Here is a 19,724-nt window from a genome sequence, read left to right as displayed (position 1 = left end):
CTGACCAGCCGTGATCTCGTTTTATCCACAAACCATAAAAAAAATATAACAAATTTTTAACAAATTTTACGCAGTAGCACAGGATGTTCAAAAAAAAAAAAAAAGAAAGAAAAAAAAGAGGAGGAAAAAAAAAAAAACTGCTCACTTGCTTACATGCCATCTTGCTCTCGCTGCCCATGGAGCAGTTGATGTAGCAGCCTGTCTGCCCATGGCCATGGAGCAGCTGCACTATCTGTTAGTGAATTCGAGCGTGCGCAGAAGCTTGTGCAACGCTTGATGAAAGGAGGAACCTAATAAATTTTAATCATGTTAAATTAATTGTCAAAAAAAAAAAAAAAAAAAAAAATGAATGCTCTAGTTCATGAATAGAGGTGTAATTATTATATTGGTAAAGATTAGCTACAGGAACAAGAATATAGGGCCCAGTTGGTTCAAGATACTAACATAAAATCAGCAGATATTAATCACAGTATGATGCGTTAGGCCTTGCGGCTTTCTTTTCAGTGGGGTGGGGCACATCAACAAAACCATTTAAATATAACAACTCACTGGAAGCCTGATCTGAATTCAGAAGACATAAGCAGCAACCAGGATAATTTTAGGTATATTCAAAAAGCAAAGAGATAATGCCGTTAAGCATCCAAGCACCGCCATTTAACACTAGGAATAAGTTTGGAGAATATTGAATCTCCCGGGGAATAAGTTTTATAAATATTTAATGTCCCTGTGAGAGTACATGGTCTGAATTATGACAACAGTAACATACCATAAAAGACCAGTAGTGTACAGGCTTTTTATTATGAGGAGAGTGTGTGTTACGCAGCTCAGAACACAATTAATCAACTTAAAGGCTAAGCTTTGAGTAAACTAAATATACTGAAATCAAGTCTGCGCTATTCTACTATAACATACTAGTATAACTAGTCACACATTGTACACCACTGCACAAGATGCTAACTGCTCCACTTGCCAATAAAACACTGTCTAGATCTTATATTATTTACAAGTTCATAGAAATAAGGGCAAAGCCTTCAAGCTACTCTACTATTAAATAATAAACTGTTTTGTTCCGACTTCTGCCATCTTTTTTTAAAAACACAGTAGTCCATGTACAACTCAAACAGTATCAGTGCTCGCTGGGTTAGATGCAGTCTTTGAAATGATCACATGAAAATTAATCCACACAAACTTTAAGTGACTATTTTCAATGCTCGCCAACTAGAATTATCTGATTATATGTCAGAGGATTGAAACACGGTGATCCAAATTGACCATCTATCCAAACAGAATCGTTAATAAGCTCAGTTTCTGAGAGAAAAAACTGAAATAACAGTCTTCCACTAGGGCATCTGCTTTAGGAGGTCATGTGCCAATCCCTGACGCCCTTGATTCTGTCCAATCCCTTTTCAATACCCTGCACATATCCCAATGTGTTACCAAATCCCTATTCCAAAAAAAAAAAAAAAAAAAATAAAAAAATTCTCACTGCTAAGCTAAATAAACACATCACACATGAAAGAGGATTGATTCAATGCCAAGTGGGCAAGTAATTATGGGCATGGTCTCACTTAAAAAAAAAAAAAAAAAAAAAAAAAAAGACCCTCAGACTCAGTCAGGTTTTGACTATGCAGCAAACTCTCTGCCCACATCAGCAGACACAGGCAGACTTTACACTCATCTTGCTGATAGAGCGTAACATCCGAAAGTGCACAATCCCCGCTGCTTCACACACACACACACACACACATACACACACACACACACATCAAATCTTACTGACCATTAGGGAGACCAACACTATTCCCATTTTAAGCTACGCATTATTTTGCATGATAAGTTGTCATATTTAAGAGCTGTCAGTTAAATAATGAGCAAATATGTTTGGTTGTTTGCTCTGCTGGATGCTGTTTTTGTAATGTGTGTTCTGCACTGAAATGTGGTCAATTTATATGCTGCAAAAGTGCAGAAACATACCAGAGATGTTCTGTTTTCATTTGGGGGGGGGAAAAAACAACAACTTTATAAAAGCAGATTGGTGCAAACATCAGCCTGATTAAAAACTTGAATTTTTCTTTACAGTTAAGGTTTTTTTTTCTCAGTTTATAACAAACTTGAACTTCAAAAGTGTTTGATGCAGCAGAAGTGTAGCGTACACAAAGTGTCAAACTCACTTTCTACATTTAAACCGGTTTCATTTTAAGAACATTTATAGGACAAACACATGCAACGCTGTAACATACTGCCCTTTTTCTCACAAGGTGATATTCTCAAGTTTAAAATACTGCATTGGCATCGCCCCATGATTACAATCCGTGATATTTACTCTAATACAAGATTGCAGAATGTCAATATTATTTTCTAAACACTGATAAGGATAACCGTTTGAATTCCTTGAAGTGAGGACTGTCAGTGCCCAATCTGTCCAGCTACCTGATCCCCGCTCTCGCCCACATCACAGTTTATGTTACTGTCATGGCTAAAGACAGCAGATAGCTAGATTAATAGATAGCTAAATACGAAGATGAAGACCTTTCATTTTTATAATGACCAGAATGATGACATCTGTCACTATCTATCTAATGTCATGACAGTGAATGCAGGCGGCGACACTGTGTGCAGACTGGGCACATTTCCGTTGGAAGCAAAGTGGGCAGCAGTGCAGACGTATCTTGCAGAATATTGGAAAGCCGTTTCAGAATAGGACTCAAAAGTGCAAATCAATACATCCTCAAAAAATACAAGTTATGTTGCATATTTTTAACTATATTACCTATCTGGTGTCATTTATTACAGGGTTTCTTTGGATAGATTTCACTAAATAGAACCTGCTAGCAGCATGTCAATTCAGCTATTTTGTAAGGCTTTATTAAACTCCAAACTTTTGGAGGGGGACGCTGTTAACGTTAGAGTACGCTGCTCTACAGGGGTTCAAGCCATCTGGCGTACGACTGGGATTTCCACTCTGTCATGTTTGGCATAAATGATTGACATAACGCTAGTTTGATAAACCTTATAAATTGATGTGTTTGACAAGGAGCCAAGACATGAATAAAAAAAAACTCTAATTAACAAAATCCAAAACATGCAAATAGAGGGGGAGGGGCTACATTATACATTACTAGGCTGAATTATGATGAAATTGCCTTGGCAAAGTGTAGATACCAGCGCTTGTGTTGATGCTTCAATATAACGCCTGCAGTGCAAAATAGAGCAGCAAACACGCATGAAAAACTTGTGTCCAGCGTGTTAAAGCTTTCAGGCTCAGTCTGTCAGGTCAACGCTCTCCGGCTGTCCTTGGCCTGACTTTGAACATTTTCGTTTCAAATCTGAAAAAAAACAGTTTAATTTGCTGGTGAATAAATTAATTTAATCGTTAACTCTGGCACTATTTTTAAATCTAGCTCTGGCTGGTTAGGACTGCACTGTCTAGTTTTAGCAGAGGATGGAACATGGTGTGTGCAGGGGAGCATTAAGTGGGCTGTAATGTCTATGTGATTGCTGTAACAGCCCTGCTTGGCTTGGCTGGACTGGCCCACAGCAGCAGTCCCTGTCCTGGTTCATTTGGTCGTCTGGTCAGCTGTAAAGACGATTGGAACAGATTGCCAACACTCCCTAGAGAGACTTCAACACCGACTTGGCCAAGAAGCCTCCCGCACACTGCTCCACACGCGTGTGCTCTCACATGAATGCACAGACAGGCCGCTGCAGTAACTTGGGGAGCCCAGTCTTTCCACATTCTTTTGAACTCCGTTTCAAAAGAGGAAGCCTGCTAACATGTTCGCCCAGCAAAAATTTGGCACAGTGAGCCATGTTCGCGCTAGGAGGGGAGGTCGGGCCAAACGGAAATGAGTATCTCTCCATCCTACCACTGTGGTAATAACACTAATCACCGATAACAGTCACGGGTAAACAAATCCTATTACCACTGGCCATCAGACCCAAGGTGTATGTGTGTGTGTGTTCATCTCTCCTAATGAAATTCCTTCCACTCGTCTACAGGCAGAAAGAGAGGCCTTCTATCTGACTAATTCGCTCTAATTACTCTAATGAGCCACAGGTGATGATACAGTGAGACTGATTAATTAAATGGGAGGCACCAATCAGGCATGTCTGATTATGCCAATAATATCGACTACAGACTAAATGAGATAACAGGAGACAGATGCACTTTAATTGAGGTATCAAAACTTCATGGAATTTCTTCTGCCCTCACGCTCCGACGATGCCGAGACAGATAGGCCGGTGGAATGACAACAAAGTTATTGTTATGTACACAGTATGAAGTCAATCTGCAGCTGCCGTCTGTGCTGCCACGGTGACCAGGAGTGCACACAGAGGAGAGTACACCGCACAAGGATTTGCCTCAGATCTCATTCTCTGTAGAATAATTGGGACTGTAACAGCTAGAAGCACTTTGTTTACACCTAGTCTGCAGTCAGACATGCCAAGCAGTCTGCCACTCCTGCTTTAGTCCAAACACAATGTAGGTTAACTGCTCCACATTCGGTGCATGTTTTACACATTAATCTAATGAAGCATCACTTTTGAATCCAAGCCAGGCATAGAAAGGGAGAGACAAAAATACACTCACTTCTTCTCAGTAACACCAACACCATATTAGTCACGCTACAAAAGAGGCTAATATTTTTAAAATAAAACTTTTTCTGTGTGCATTACAAAGTGGGAAGCCTTTAACAGCCTCTGTACTTGGCAACATGACACAGATGTTTAAGAGATGAAGTTTTCTGTCCTGCCAGTGCAGTCACTAATCTTTCCTTTTATCTCTGACAAGTCTGAGGCTGTTATGTGGTTATGATAGTAAACAGTAAAAGGCGTCTGGAAAGATGTCTTATCTGAAATCTACGAGGCCTACCTTTCAAACTCCCCCTCCATCTCCCCTCGCAGCGTTCCACCTCCAATGCGGCTGACTGTTCTGTATGCCAAACCTACTGTGTGGGGGTGGAGTCGCGGGGTGGCGGCTCAGTCAGGAGCGACAGCCACGCTTGCTACAACGACACGGTACATGATCACAGATCACAGGCACGCCCCCTCAAAACACAGCAGCACAGATAAGAGACTACAATCCTGGCTGCCTGTCTGCCTTCCTACCTTTGACATAGCAGGGTGCAGAACTTTAAATGTGCAAGCAGACGCCGTTTTCACAAACCACACAGGGTTTGAAGACGCAAGTCATATCATCCTGAATCTCCGTCTTTTCCTCTCACTCATTGGAGTCAAAGCCACAAAGTTTTCTTTACCACAAACTAACACAATAGTTTCACTGTGACAACTGAGCTCTAAACACCTTTTTTTTGTGTGTGTAAGTGCACCTGTGTTTGTGTTTGTGCAAAGCGTTTGGGGGCGGGGGTCAGCCTACCACTCTCCACAGTCTAACAAGACGCTTGTGGTCCCTGAGCGTTTTGCTCCTTTTTTTGAACACAGATCCATATCTACCAACAGCACAGGAGCTGTCAAGACTCACCTCACTGACGCTGACGCAAGCCTGGATCAAAAACAGCCTTTTCACACCGCAGCCTTGTTCGTATTGATCCATGTTTCTCTGCTGAGAGACTGGTTGTTGTTTTATCTCCCCAACATCCAAGCCTTAACTCTCCTGAAGCTTACTGAGAGCTAGTCATTATTTTGCTCGACCTATTGTCTGACAAGGGGTTTCAGAGGCCAGGCCTGATCCTAAATACAAATATAATGAGACTAAGATGGTTTCTGGCATGGAGGAAGTGCAGCTCACTTGGTCTCATTTTGCAGAGTTCGAATTTAGCTGGAGGCCTGTGTCACAAAGGGTGAGTGGTGTGGAGTGTGCAATGGGAGGAGAGGGGTATGGCGATATGCTAGGGTGTAATGCATTGGTGAAAGGGCAAGATTTTTCATCCCTGCGTTTACAGGGTGGAACGGCTAGGATATTGAGATCTGAGATAGGATCAGAGGGTAGTGAGCTGTTTCAGCTACGATAAAGGCCACGCATTACAAACAGAGCACAGATAGAGAGAGCACAGACAGAGAAAGAGAGAAAGACAGAGAGAGAGAGAGAGAGAGAGAGAGAGAGAAAGAGAGAGAGAGATAGAGAGAGGGGGAGAGAGAGAGTATCACACCTCTCATCCCTGAATTAATGCCTCCATTCTGCCAGGAAGCCATTCTGTGCCAGTGAGAGGAGATTGGGGAGGGGATGAGTGCACAGATACGGACTAAAAAATGGAAACTGCGATCATGGAGAGGGGCGATAGGGATTAATCAAGTCTGCAAGAGGAGTGGGGCTCTCCAGTCCCTGTAGCACATATACAAGCCTGAGTCCCAAGGACTCGGGCAAGCAATTGACATCACCGCTATTAGTTTATATGACATCAAACGCACATACAAGTAACCATGGGTGGATAATGACAGGGTCACAGGTGCAGGCTACCTACACAGCAATGCTGTAGACATCCATTCATCATACTACACTTGTATGCGAACTAGTCTGTTTGGCCTATAAAAGTCTATGACCCCTTGACAATGAAGCAGTGTTCAAAGTTGCTCTAACTTAGTTGAGATTTGATCTGTTCTCAGTTCGTTAACGTATTTGATTTGTTGTAATTCACTTAAGACTTCCATTTAAGGACAACTAGCAGCTTCATGCTATTAGCACAGTTACACAGGATGGTCAGAGAGATCTGCATCACTTTCATGTGCCTCAAGCACATTAAATCCCTGCTTTGCATGACGCCCTTTTTCCATGTTTTAATTTAGCCTTGTCTATCTGTTGTATCCAGTAATTTTCTAGACGCCTTATTATGATACATCAGCATGCGCTGTGGTGCAGCCTGTAAACGCAGCATGTTGACTTCTGAGCATAAATTAAAGGCATATATCAAAATGCCCCATTAGGTTAGATGTATACACTCTTTAATGTGTCCAGCTCTTGCTGTCACTATTTTCTAGCATGGCCTGGACTTCTGACTGAGTTTGACACCCGTGGTATATACGATCAGCGTCAACAGAGCATGTCCTGGGGCGAAGTCTTACTCAGCCTTTATGAGTAAGAGTTTTCTGCTCCGCTTGCACAACTTTGGCGAGTAAACGGCAGAGAAACACAGTGAGAAAGAGAGAATGAGCATAGCTAATCCTTACAGTAATGACAGAATAATTAGCTTGCGTTAGGCTAAGTAATGGGTTGTAATTATATCATTTATTCTGTGTTGAAAGAATGTGATATAAAGCCTGCACAATGAAGGAAGAGGAATTGAGCTCAGTGGGAAGTAGGATGGAGCATGTGTAAGAGCTCAGGCTCTTTCTATTGATTGATCCAAACATCAAACGAACCACTGGAGTAATGGGGGGAGTGAAGGACAGCTAAAAGCTATTTGGAGCCTCCACTGCATAAAAGACTTGACCTGTTCCGCGCAGCCTACATATCAAAACCATCAAACAGCAATCAATAGACCAAAGCGGTCAACTCAACAAACCGTCACCCTACTAAAACATCAAACCCCCGGCCCAAGCGTCAGATGATAGGCTACACTCAGCTTATCCATTACCATCAGATAAAGAGGAGATAAAACACAGAGCCTAATCCTTTCATGTGTCGTGACAGCCACAGCAGCCTCCAAGGCATTCCTTCAGTCTGGCTCTCAAATAGTTTTATGGCGGAAGGCAGCCATTCAGTCAGCCAGCCAGCCAGTCAGGCTGTTCTGGTCTGTTTGTCTTATTTCACAGTTTACACGCTGTTTTATAGGTAGTTATTATGGTCACCATGGTGATGCCATACGTTTTTATGGTCTTTTGGTCTGAGGGCAGAGAGTGTAATAAACGAAAAAAACACACACACATGAAAACAAAGACTCACAAAACACACTCCTGCTGTGGAAAGGTCTCCTGTCCCTCCCTTCCTCCCTCCCTCACTCTTTATCAGTCTCACCAAATGCCTATCTCCCAGCTTTCTGCTTCATGTGAAACATGGATAGGCTAACTTAGAATTGTCCTCTCTCATTCCACATCTGGAGCTGATCAGAGGGCCTCCTGGAAGTTGAGGCCTCTGGGCCTATTAATAACCATACCGCTGAACTCAGGGTCAGACAGCAGTCAGCGGATGAGCCTGTGTCTACCAAACACATAGTCCCTTCCCCCCTTCCCCTTCCTCAAGAGGACAACTCTCACTTTTAAAAATGTGACGGCAGGCTACAGAGGTTAGCGATGTGCATCCAGTTTCATGCTTTCGAACTGGGGCATACAGTGACAACTCAAGCAGCAGCTCACAAATACGTAAACAAAGACTAAAGGGTGAAGTCTTCTGAAACCCTAAACGCAGGTTGGTCATCTTTTAAAAATAAAACTAATACATGGGCATAGGAAAAACAGCCTGCGCTAATTGTCAGACAATTTTCTTGAGGTTTTTCTTTTTTCTTCTTTCCACGTCCGCACAGCAAGTTCAAGTTCAAGGAGGCTAGACCTGTTAAAAGGCAAGACAGATGGTGAAGTCATCATCTGTTAGCTCTAAAGGTTAGGCCAGTCAGACAACCCAGGTCATACTGAGGTCTGCAGGGTCAGACCACCTCTGAACCCTGGCTCCAGTCTGACAGCTGCTCAGGTCAAAGGTCAGGGAGAGGTTAAGGTATCGTCTGAGGACATTCAATGAATTTAACAGATACAGAACAGTGTCACACGTATAAAATTTACCATGTTTCGGTAGACAAAGGCCTGGGCCGGCAATAAGTATTTTAATCTAGCATTAGGCAAAGCCTGCACAGTAATAATAGCAGGATGTAAGTGGTTAAAAAGATCTAATCTGATGCCCACTAACATTTAAATTGGTATAAGCAGACAGGCTTTTTTTTCCTGAAATGATTATACCTCAAAAACTGAAAATACCCATAAGCAGTGCCTTCAGTTTCTCAACCATTTCTAACTTCCTCTGACTGGACAAAGTTTCACCTGAAAACATAAAACTAAACCAGTGAATAGCAAACCGAACGCAGAGGAACAATTTGTTAAGCATAAACCACCCCCATCCAACACACACACACACACACACACACGCACCTGTAAATACAGGGTAGTTGAATCATCATAATCGGTGGTAGTTTTCTGCTGAGCCCAGCCAGCAGTCTGTGTTATTTTTAGAGGGCTGACACAGAAGCAGGCCGTCCATTTACTCTGTGAGCTGGCAGGAGGACCATCACAGCTCTGGTTGCTTTTAAACTACCAAAATGGGAATGAGCTCAACATAAACACTGAAAAGGTGTGGACACTTACAGAAATGAAGTTAGCTAAGATCCAGAGCCATTACAGTTCCATTACTTTAACATTAGGCTCCTTATAACAAAAGGTTGTGTATGAAAATGCCAAATCCACTCACAATTACCGACTGGCCACTGAACAAAGGCCAGACAATCAATAAAACTCTTTACCTAATCTTACATCTATAAACTGGTGTTAGGTTGTCATTAAACCATCCAACATTTCTTCCTTTTATAACTGTGACGATAAATGTTTTAGTTTATAGGGGGAAAAATAGCAGCTGCTAGGTTAATACCGTAAGTCAACAGGACAACTTCCCAGTAGCCTGATAGGAGGATATTAATAATAATAGGATATGTGATTGTTTGCTCTATTTATATATTTCAGAAAGTTAAATGAGACAATTTACAAGATAATGTGACAACATTAACGATAATCTTCTCCCCTTTGCTCTATTTGCACAAACTCTTTGTTTTTAGAATAAAAAAACTCATGCAGTAGCAAATCCTGAATTAAGGGGCTACAAGACAAAAGAAAAAGGAGAGAGTGACAGCAACTGGAGGGAGAACTCGGGGTAAAGGTTGAAGGCTGCTCACATCTGATGTGACTGATGGGTTGAGCCTGAAGGCCGGCTATGGATCTAGCAACTGAAGCCATGATTGACATTGAAAATTACACAGAGTGAGCTATTAGCAGATAGCAAGCCATATCATAATTCAATCCCTACACCATCAAAGTGCACCAATATCATAATTCAATACCAAGAACCATTAGCCTGCAGCGCGCACCAATATCATAATTCAATCCTGAGGCCATCAGCCTTTGCCAATATCATAATTCAATACTTGGACCATTAGGACACGCCAATAGGCCTATTAGAATTCAATACCTATGGTCAATGATCTAACAGGACACTGATACTGGAGTCATGGGTTGACATGGGATAAGGTCTGCACCTAAGGATCCTCAGGCCTTATTTAGCCCAGACTCCTTGATAACAGTGAGATAAACAACACTAAAATTAGGTAGGGCAAGTGGTTCACCAATAGCTTGGCTACACCAGACGCTCAAGACCACAGAGTATTTGCTGTAGAAACAAATTTCGGCAGGCTCATGCAGCGGGACACATTTTGTGGAACAAAATGAAGCACTGCATTAGCTTCAAACTCAGCAGTGCACTCAGCCAAACTTGTCAAAATTTTTTCAAACACTGGCCCCCAGTGTGTGACCGTCTGCAGTTGGTCTAAATTATCACATTGTGGTACCTTGTGGAAATGGGACTCCATTTTGTTTTATGGTCCATTGCCTCTGTTTATATTTCCATGTTAACATCTTGTTTAACTCTTCAAAATACTGTAAATCTCATTGGGGCTCTGCTTGCTAGGTCATCAGAAATCTGCACCTTCACAACCAATCAAATGGTTTTGAAAAAGCTCGGATTTCCTTGACTGCTTTAAGACAATTTTTCACCAAAGTTGTTATTATTCAAAGTTATTCTCTCCACACATTTCTTCAGTTTGTTCACTTAACTCTAATCCTCATGTACTGCATGTGGAGTGTTAAATGACTCTGGAGGATGGAAAACACAATTAAGTATCATTTATTTCCTGAAAAATACAATCAACTATGTGAATGACAGAAAATGAATCTGCAACTATTTTTGACAATTGATGAATCACTTAAGCAGTGTTGCTGAACAGTCAGTTGTTCAGTTTACAACGCGAGAGCTGGAACATCTGATATATGTTCACTGTTGGTCGTACAAAATGAATTGTGAAGGGCGTTTTCTACTATTTCAGATATTTTACAGACCCAGTGACTATCTATCAATCAAGAAAATAATTGACAGATTCATCAATAATGAAAATAATCTTCTGTTGCATCTCTAATATATTTAGCTGCAGCCCAACTTCATCACACAGTACAACATATGTTGTATATGACAGTTATGAAGAAAAAATTATCAGTTAAGTTTAGTTATTTGTACCACTGAAAACCAACAGGTACGGACTAGGTAATAAAAAGGTGGCATTTTGGAAATAGCTGAGAATATGTGGTGGACAAGTAAAAAATTAAGAACAAAAGCACGAGAAAAGAGTGTGTGACAGGATTGTTTTGCTGCACAAGAGACTGGATCTAAGCCCGCTGCTGGCCTGTATCTCACTGTGTGTGTGCGCATTCTTACTTTGCCAGTCAACTATGGACAAGAACAGACATCTTTTCCCTTGGGAATGCAAGATTTTTTGTTTACTGAAAACCTTAGGCTTAATATTACAAGATGAACAATAGACTATACAAGATTACATCGGCCTTGGAGGCACCGTTTCGAGTGGTTTTTAAATAAGGTGGACATCATCCTCAAACTCACAAGTGGAAACCGGCCAGTATATTCTAAAGTGAGCCTAAAGAGAAGTGTCCAGTCACTGAAGCCCCTGCTCTCTCTACTGGAATACAGAGCAGCAGAATAATGGATGCTTCTGTCATGAGATACGGTGAAACTCTATGATGCTGTAGGTGAGAGAGACTCCAAGTGGGTCTGTAAATAATGCCTGCCACTTGAAAACAGGTCTCTGGAAACTGCCCCCTGTGCTCTTGTTGCTGGTTGTTGGGTGGATGTTTTGTCTGTGTGGTTGTACTGCGCTGTTTTTCTAAAATATTACCACAACTAAAGAGCTGCGTCGTGATGGTGCGAGTTACTGATTCCACCTGGTAAACATACAGTACACACTCAGCAGTTTTACAGTCCAACTGAAACAAATTAGACTCTTATTTAGCACTGATTGGGCATGCCAAGGCATAAAATATTTATAAAATATTGGCTGTCTCACCCCTCAAAGACATTTTTATTTTTATGGTTTCTTTACGGTTATTAGCTTATGTGAGTGGAATGCAGATTTGTATAATTTGATATAAACAGACACAGAAATAAATGCTCTGAAATACATGTGGTCGCTTACTTAACTGAAAGTAAAACTTCTGAGGGGGCAATTTTTTTGGAAGGCTTTATATGCAACAAGAAAAACATAAGTAAAATGTGTACCTGATAAAATATATGTCTTTAGCGAACTCTTAATAAAAGAAATTGATAACTTTTAACATATAATTCAAATGGAATGCCGAACAATAACAACGATATAATTTGAGTATGTTTCAGAGCAGTAGAACAGTTACCAAGTAAAAAGTTCAAAAGTTGTATGAAAGCAGTAAATATGACTTAATTGTACCTTTCATCATACTATCCACCACTGTGTTACCATATTTATATTTCTCTGCTGTGAAATCAGTTGTCACAACAACAAGCCACAACAACAAAAAAATAACTCTACTGACCATCTTTGTGGTGTCAGTTGGCCCTGTTTTTCTCAGCCTTGTGTCTAATCTCTGTATATAATGTAACATATAATAATAAGATATAACATATAATAAGACCAATACACCAACATAGTAATTAAATAATAATACTACTAAGTAATCTGATCAGGATTATTATTAAGGATTTCTATCATGTACATGGAGACAACAGATTATTTCATATCTAATATTATTTGCTTCTAATATTAACATTTGGACAATGTTAAACTACAGGTGGTTAAACATTAAATGTTTCAATGTTACTAAAGATAAAATTACACATCATGGCAACAGAAACAGATATACACTGCGAGCACAATTATTAGGCAAACTGTATTCCTCAGGATTACTTTGTACTCTTAATCAATCCATAATGTTATTGAACATCAAACCTGAATGTTTAACAAAGGAAAAGTGACAAATAACATTTTTGGCCTTTCAGAAATATTCAGTGACCAATATAGCCACCCTTCTCTTCAATAACTTGGAGTCTGTCCGTTTTCTTGGTCTGTTCACGATCAACTTTCGCTGAAGCAGCAACCACAGCGCCCCAAATGCTGTTCAAAGCTCCCTTGCTGTAAATCTCATGTTTGAGAAGGGCCCACAAGTTCTCAATAGGATTTAAGTCAGGTGAGGTAGGGGGCCAGGTCATTATTTGGTCATCTTTGAGGCTAGCTAGCCAAGCAGTGGAGTACCTGGATGCATGTGATGGAGCATTGTCCTGCATAAAGATCAGGGCCTTCTTGAATGTTGAGGACTCCATCCTGTACAACTACTTGAAGAAAGTATCTTCTAGAAACTGGCTGTAGGTTTAAGGAGTTGATTTTCAGTCCATCTTCAATCGGGAAAGGTCCAACTAACTCATCCTTAATGACAGCAGCCCATACCAGTAACATTACCCCTCTTCCACCTTGCTGGCGCCTGACTCCAAGTGGTGCCCTGTGTCCATTAGTGATCCAGCTCTGGGCTCATCCATCTGCTGTATCGAGAGTCTCTCTCATATCATGTCATGGCCCAATCTTGACGCTTCAACTTGTGAATTTTATTCAGTGGTGGTCGTGTTTCAGCCTTCTTTACCTTGGCCATGTCTCTGAGCACTTGACACCTTGTGCTTGTGAACCCAGAACTGGTAGGCTGCAGTTCTGGGATACGGTGGCGCTGGAGGATGACGTGTTCATGGTAGCATCACGTTTAATTCTTCTCAAGTCATTTGCAGTTAATTTGCGCCTTTTATTCTCCATGCATTTTTTTCAACCCTGTTGACTATTCACAACAAAACGTTTGATTGTCCGGTGGTCACACCTCATTAGTTTAGCTATTTCAAGAGTGTTGCATCCGTCTGAAAGGCCTTTTACAATTTTTGACTTTTCAGTGTCAGTTAAATCTTTTTTTGGCCCATTTTACCCGAAGTAAAGAAGCTGCCTAATAATTATGCACACCTTAATATAAAAGGTGGTAATCACATTAGGCCACACCCTCCCTCATTACACAAATACATATCATCTGAAAATCATTAAATCCAACAAAGTCTTCATGTTTATATGGTTTGGAGTTGGAAAATGTGCATAGAAATAATGATAAAGTTAGAATACTCACTTGCCTAATAATTGTGCACACAGTGTATTTCTATGTTAAACAGACTTCCACACATCCACACCTTCAAGAAACATGTCTTGTTTGTCACACACTTTTGCATAAAGCCTGCATTGAGAGCTGCTGATTCTATCTGTTTGGGTACCCCTATTTTTAGACTTCTATTAAGTGCTTTTTATCTTTTCTTCAAAACATCAGATAACACTGGTCAAAATTTATTTAATTTATTTCACCACACTATGGTAAAAAATTGTTTAACAGAATATTCAGATTACGACTCTTGAGCAGCATAAAAATGTACTTTTTGTGTTAAATTGGGAGAACTGAGTCTTGTATAGACACTCCCCAAAGCAGTGAGAGGGCGAAGAAACTGAGCCCAAGTGTGACGTACACTGAACCGCTGAGGAGTTAGGGAGTATGGGCCTCCACTGAGAATTAGACACTGATAAGGTGTATGAAGAGAAGTTTCTTAAGTTTTTGAGTGCTGCACATTCCTCTCCATCGTACGGAGCGTATCCTTCGTACGGATACACTACCGCCTCTTAGAAAGTAGGATGACATGGCCCCGACCAAAGTAGACCGAGGGCAGACCAAAGACCTGACATGCACTCGTCCCTCTCTCTGACTCATGCTTAGTCGCTAAACACCCACCAACACACAGTGAAACCTCAGTCTCAATGCCAGGTTTTGTCACTGGGCAGAGAACCGGTTGGCTACAGTAAAAGCATGACGTGATGCCCCTTCCTCTATGCTCCCCCAGCCTGTGCAGCAACAGAGGGGTAAAAATATCCCACCAGTGAGTTCAGACAACCAGCTCATAAATTAACACTAAAACTCCTGCAGACAACAGCGGGCCAGTCGCTGAGAGATTTAAACCACTCAGGTTGCCACTGACCACAGCTCTGGGATCAGTTTACAAACCCCTTTTCCTAAATTAACCCATTAGGAGGTGGTGAATAAGAACGAGCTCTAGATCAGTTTTCATCTAAGTCACTGTTTAGCCATCCGCTAACATAGTGAACTATTTTTCAAAATGGCTCTAGGGTGCTTTGTTCCAGGAAATGTTATGAGGTGAGATGTAGGCTATTAGGCTTAAATTGGGAATTGTGTATAACGGAAAGGTCTGTTCCTAATTTTCCAAGCTTACCCCCCCCCAAAAAAATAAAGTATAGGTTTAGGCTCAGCTATTCACTCATGTCTTATTAAGGCTTGCCTGTAATGAAGCGCATCTCTCATCGCTCTCAAGTAGGAAACACAATGTTCCAGCAAACTGCTTGACTGGGTCAAAAAAAGAAAAAAGGGAAAAAGAAAAAACAACAGGAGAGAAGAGTGATGATCCCCTCTAAAGAAATTCAACTCTGTAATGGACGGACAGGGATTACAGACGTTAAAACCTCCTCCATCTGTAATTCACTGTCACCCTGCCATCTCTGAATCACTGATCCATTTTGCAAGTGTGCGAGACCTTGCTAAAAGCATCACTGTTGCACCCATTTGTGTTTGTAGTGGTGGTGGTGGTGGTGGTGGTGATGGGGGGGGGAGGGAAAAAAAAAGACAAGTTAACAGCTCGCTGTGCTGTTTCAAAGCACTCTCTGTCCTGTAACAACCACCTAGATAGTTTCTCACACAGGGAATGGGACACACTGATCAAATAGGATTTTAATGAACATCAGCAGTTGGAGCCTGAGGAATAGACGCTATGATGGCTTAAAGCTACTGACATCTAGGTTGGGTTGGATTTTCATCATCAAAGAAACGCACACACATACACACATAAGAAAAAAACATTTCTTTGCTGGTGCCTCTCACGCAGACAAAACAGACTGTGAATCCAAGTGCACACTGTCCATTCAATCACAAGGAAGAAGAAAATGAGAAAGCAATCGGCTGACAAGGCCATGTGTAGACCATGATCATATCATGCTAACCCCACATTATCCTCAGAAGACGGATAAGGGAAAGAAAAAAAAAAAAGTTTCTTCTCTGAAGGCTTTCCTCTAGGAGCCTCTCAGTGGGAGGGAGAGTAAATAAGATGTCATCAATAATAGACAGTGAATGTTCTGAGCAGTTCTGCGCGCACACACACACACACACACACACACATACACACCAGCTCCAACTGATTCCTATCCTGCAGACAGGCCTGCCAACCGCCAGCCTTTTTGCACACGCTCAGATTCACTGTCCTGACTAATCGCTTGTGATAGGGGCCTTTGCCATAATTACCCAGGGCCTTATCACAAACTTATGCGATGCATTTTTCATGTCCTGGCTGCTGGCAGTGCCTTCTCTGTCCGTGCTGGCAGTCAATCTACGAAAAAGACTGATCTCAGACAAATTCACACACACACACACACACACATACACACACACACACCAGTTCAAACAGGGAGAAATGGGTGAAAGCAGGGTGAAGGGCCAGAGAAGAGAGAGGAGAAAAAAATTAAAAAGGAGGGGAGGGGGAAGTGAGAGAGAGAGAAAGATTGAGGCAGGAAGGGGGTGGGAGATAGATAGTGAGGAAAGAAAAGAGAAAGCAGTCTCAAATTTTTTTTTACATAATGCATGAACAAGGGGGCACGAGTAGGAGGACCAAACAGGATCAAATAAATAGGAGAAGTGAAGCCTTGATGATGTGGCATAAGTGCAACACAAAGCCCGCTGGGAAGACTAGTTCACTGTCCTTTTGTCTACCCAGTCATAGGGGCATCATGACCTAAATAAAAGTTTAAATCCCAAGCCTGTGTGATTTGGTAAACTAATGTATGAACAATTGGGCTAGCCTACATAATGCAATCTTATGTTAATGACGACGGCAACTGGGCTACTAATATTCATAAATTGTGATTTGAAATTCAGCAATGCACGTTAAATGCCACGGGAAAACACAACAGTGCCATTGTCTACATGTCTTGTGATAGGTCAAACACGCTCTAATATACACAGGCTATATTCACTCACTGAATAGGCCCAATATTTTCCTCATATCCTTTTACAGTGCCATGGATCTCCTCCGTGCACGCCGAGATTAGTGGCGTGCGTGAGACTGGGACATTTCTGGAGTTCATCATAATCAACAAGGTCACGATCATATATATATACACACATATATATATATATAAATATACATATACATACACGCGCACACATATATATATTTATATGTATAATATATATAATTTAATTTTTTGTACCGCGTCAACAAACTGTCCCGTCCACTTTCACAGACGTGGCAACGGCTGTAAAAAAAAAAAAAAAAAAAAAAAAAAAAAACTCACTGTGTATAATTGCCGTCAGGGGAAACCAAAAAAAAAAAAACGGCCGAGTTGATCAACCATAGAGGAGACGACTTCAATATAAACTGCTTCAAAAACCGTTAGCCGATAAGGTTGCTAATGTTTTCATTCGCGTTCAAGTAAACTTACCGATTTGACAGTTAAAGCGGAAAAAAAACACAACAAGCAAAGCGCTGTTGTGTGTCTGTGCTGCCCGTCTCAACGGCTGGTGTCACCACAGCGCCACCGTATAACGAGTCGCACTTATTTTTCCCCCAAATTATCCAACCTTACCGCGGCTAAAGCGTCGGGCTAACTACGGCTACTCGCTCCGGTAAAAGTTGAAGAACACGCCATAAAGACAGCTAACCGAAAGCTTTTCGCCAAAGCCCTGCCGTTTTGTTGTTATTTCGGCGCATCCCCGCGGCGTCGCCCCGGCTTGCCCAGTTGCAGTGTCCGATCGATGTTGAATTGAACAAAGAGGATCAATTTCTGATCAGCGAGAGGAGCCACTTTCATCAATGTGAGGAAGAGGTCTTGAATTCTCTTCCGAAACACCTACGAGGCGGCCGCCGAAAAAACACAAAACACAGCCCCCCTGAAAGACACAAGACAGCCGAAGCGAATAAAGGGGTAGACGGTTTAAAGAGAGGTTGAACTGACCTGTAGTTGTTGTAAGTCAAAGCGCTTCCAATATTGAAACATCGATCCTGCATTGGCCGCCATCTTGAGACATATTGAGACAGGAATGAGATGCTGATAGAGAGCGCGGGGGTTGGAGTTCAGTGGAGAGGACCGGGTGGGCGGAACACCCGGAGCGGATCACGTCCACCACTCACTCCGGTAACAGCCGGCGTACGGAACGGAGTCAGCACACAGGAGTGTTGCCTTAATAACGCCATTATAATTGCTTAAATAGCATTTTATCAACATTCAGATATCACAGGTAAACAACCGAACTGACATTAGATGACTGTTAATTTTACTACGTCGAAATACGCTAAATTGTAGGTGCCAGATGAGCCCACGTTTGATCTTGTGGTTTGTTTTATTTATTATTTAAAAAAAGGAGCAAAGATCATACAAAAATAATGCCAGGAGGCTACTTGGAAGCCATATCTAAAGAAGAAGAAGAAGAAGAAGAAAAGAAATCCCACACACAAAGCGTTCAACCAATGTTTCCTCTGAGCTGAGTGTGGCTGTGAAACAAGATAATTTAATGACCAGCATCTAATAATCTATAGCCCCATGTCATTACTCCTCTTATAGCACCATGACTGTCAGATTTAGCAATAAAAAGTCGATTGGTAAGAAATTATTTTTTTCCCATGCACCTTTTGAGTTTTGTCATCGGCTAAGTGAATGAATGCTGCTACTTTACACCAGTCATGTTTCTGTTATAGCTGCTTATGCTTAATGAAAAAGAAAATTTGAATGTATGATTGCTGCAGTGCTTATGTTTTGTGCTTTTTTAAAAGTGATCACAATGAAAAGCTTTTTGTTTTGTTCATTATACGCATGTTTGAAGGGCATTTGTAAAAGAAAAAAGTTTGATATTTAAATTTAAACATGTTTATTAGTTGGTTCTGTTGAAAATAGGAACAAGGCTACAAGTGTCTGTCTAAATTGTTAACACATTTAACTCTCATCAGAGTTTTTTTTAAAACCTGCTAATTCCAGCTTCATGGATGTATTTTCTTTTTTTTATTAAAAGGGTGGATCTAGTGTAGAAACTCAGCATGTGTAACAAAGCAGGGTTGGTGAGGACCTGCTGAACTTGGCCATTTAAGAATTGGTAAAAGATGGAGTGGACTTCAACTTGGCACAAAGGTACTTCCAAGTTCATGATCTGCTCAGTTTACAATAATATAATTAAAAAAGTAAGCCTGATATCCTCATATAAAGCATTCATTCACAACACCGATATTAACCAGATTAGCTAATAAAATAAGATTTGTTGTTAAACCAGTAATGTAGCAGGGCAGTCCAGTGGTTAAGGTGTCAATGTGCATACACAGTATATTTGTTGTTGAAGTGACCTTGAGCAACACGCTGAACCGTGGCTGCTCCTGAGGCGTCACTCCTGCTGACCATGTCCTATGACCCTCTCAGCGTGTGGATGTGCCTCAAAGGGATATGCAAAGAATTTCTAATTACACCGTACGTATGGAGTGCCCTAAATTCCTGTGTCAACCTGCACCGCCTCGTGCACCTTAAAGTCCCCTTCCACTCAAAAAATGTGTTTTTTTTCTTCTTGTCCCTACAGTTTAATGTTTG

General features: G+C 41.2%; 1 protein-coding gene across 5 annotated transcripts in view; it reads right to left on the bottom strand.

The window, feature by feature from the left end:
• Nucleotides 1-18,239, bottom strand: part of cux1b (cut-like homeobox 1b) — a 62,993-nt gene extending 44,754 nt beyond the window's left edge. For all 5 annotated transcript variants that reach the window (XM_042413249.1, XM_042413250.1, XM_042413246.1 and 2 more), the window contains exon 1: nucleotides 18,111-18,239. In XM_042413249.1, coding sequence (XP_042269183.1) covers nucleotides 18,111-18,173 — 63 coding nt within the window. In that variant the 5' untranslated portion in view covers nucleotides 18,174-18,239. The remainder of the gene's footprint in view (nucleotides 1-18,110) is intronic.
• Between the last annotated feature and the right edge of the window lie 1,485 nt (nucleotides 18,240-19,724).

This window comes from Thunnus maccoyii, chromosome 6, assembly GCF_910596095.1.
Source record: "Thunnus maccoyii chromosome 6, fThuMac1.1, whole genome shotgun sequence".
In the NCBI taxonomy this organism is placed as follows: Eukaryota; Metazoa; Chordata; class Actinopteri; order Scombriformes; family Scombridae; genus Thunnus; species Thunnus maccoyii.
The sequence above is the reverse complement of the archived record's forward strand: the minus strand, read 5'-3'. Positions and strand labels throughout refer to the sequence as shown.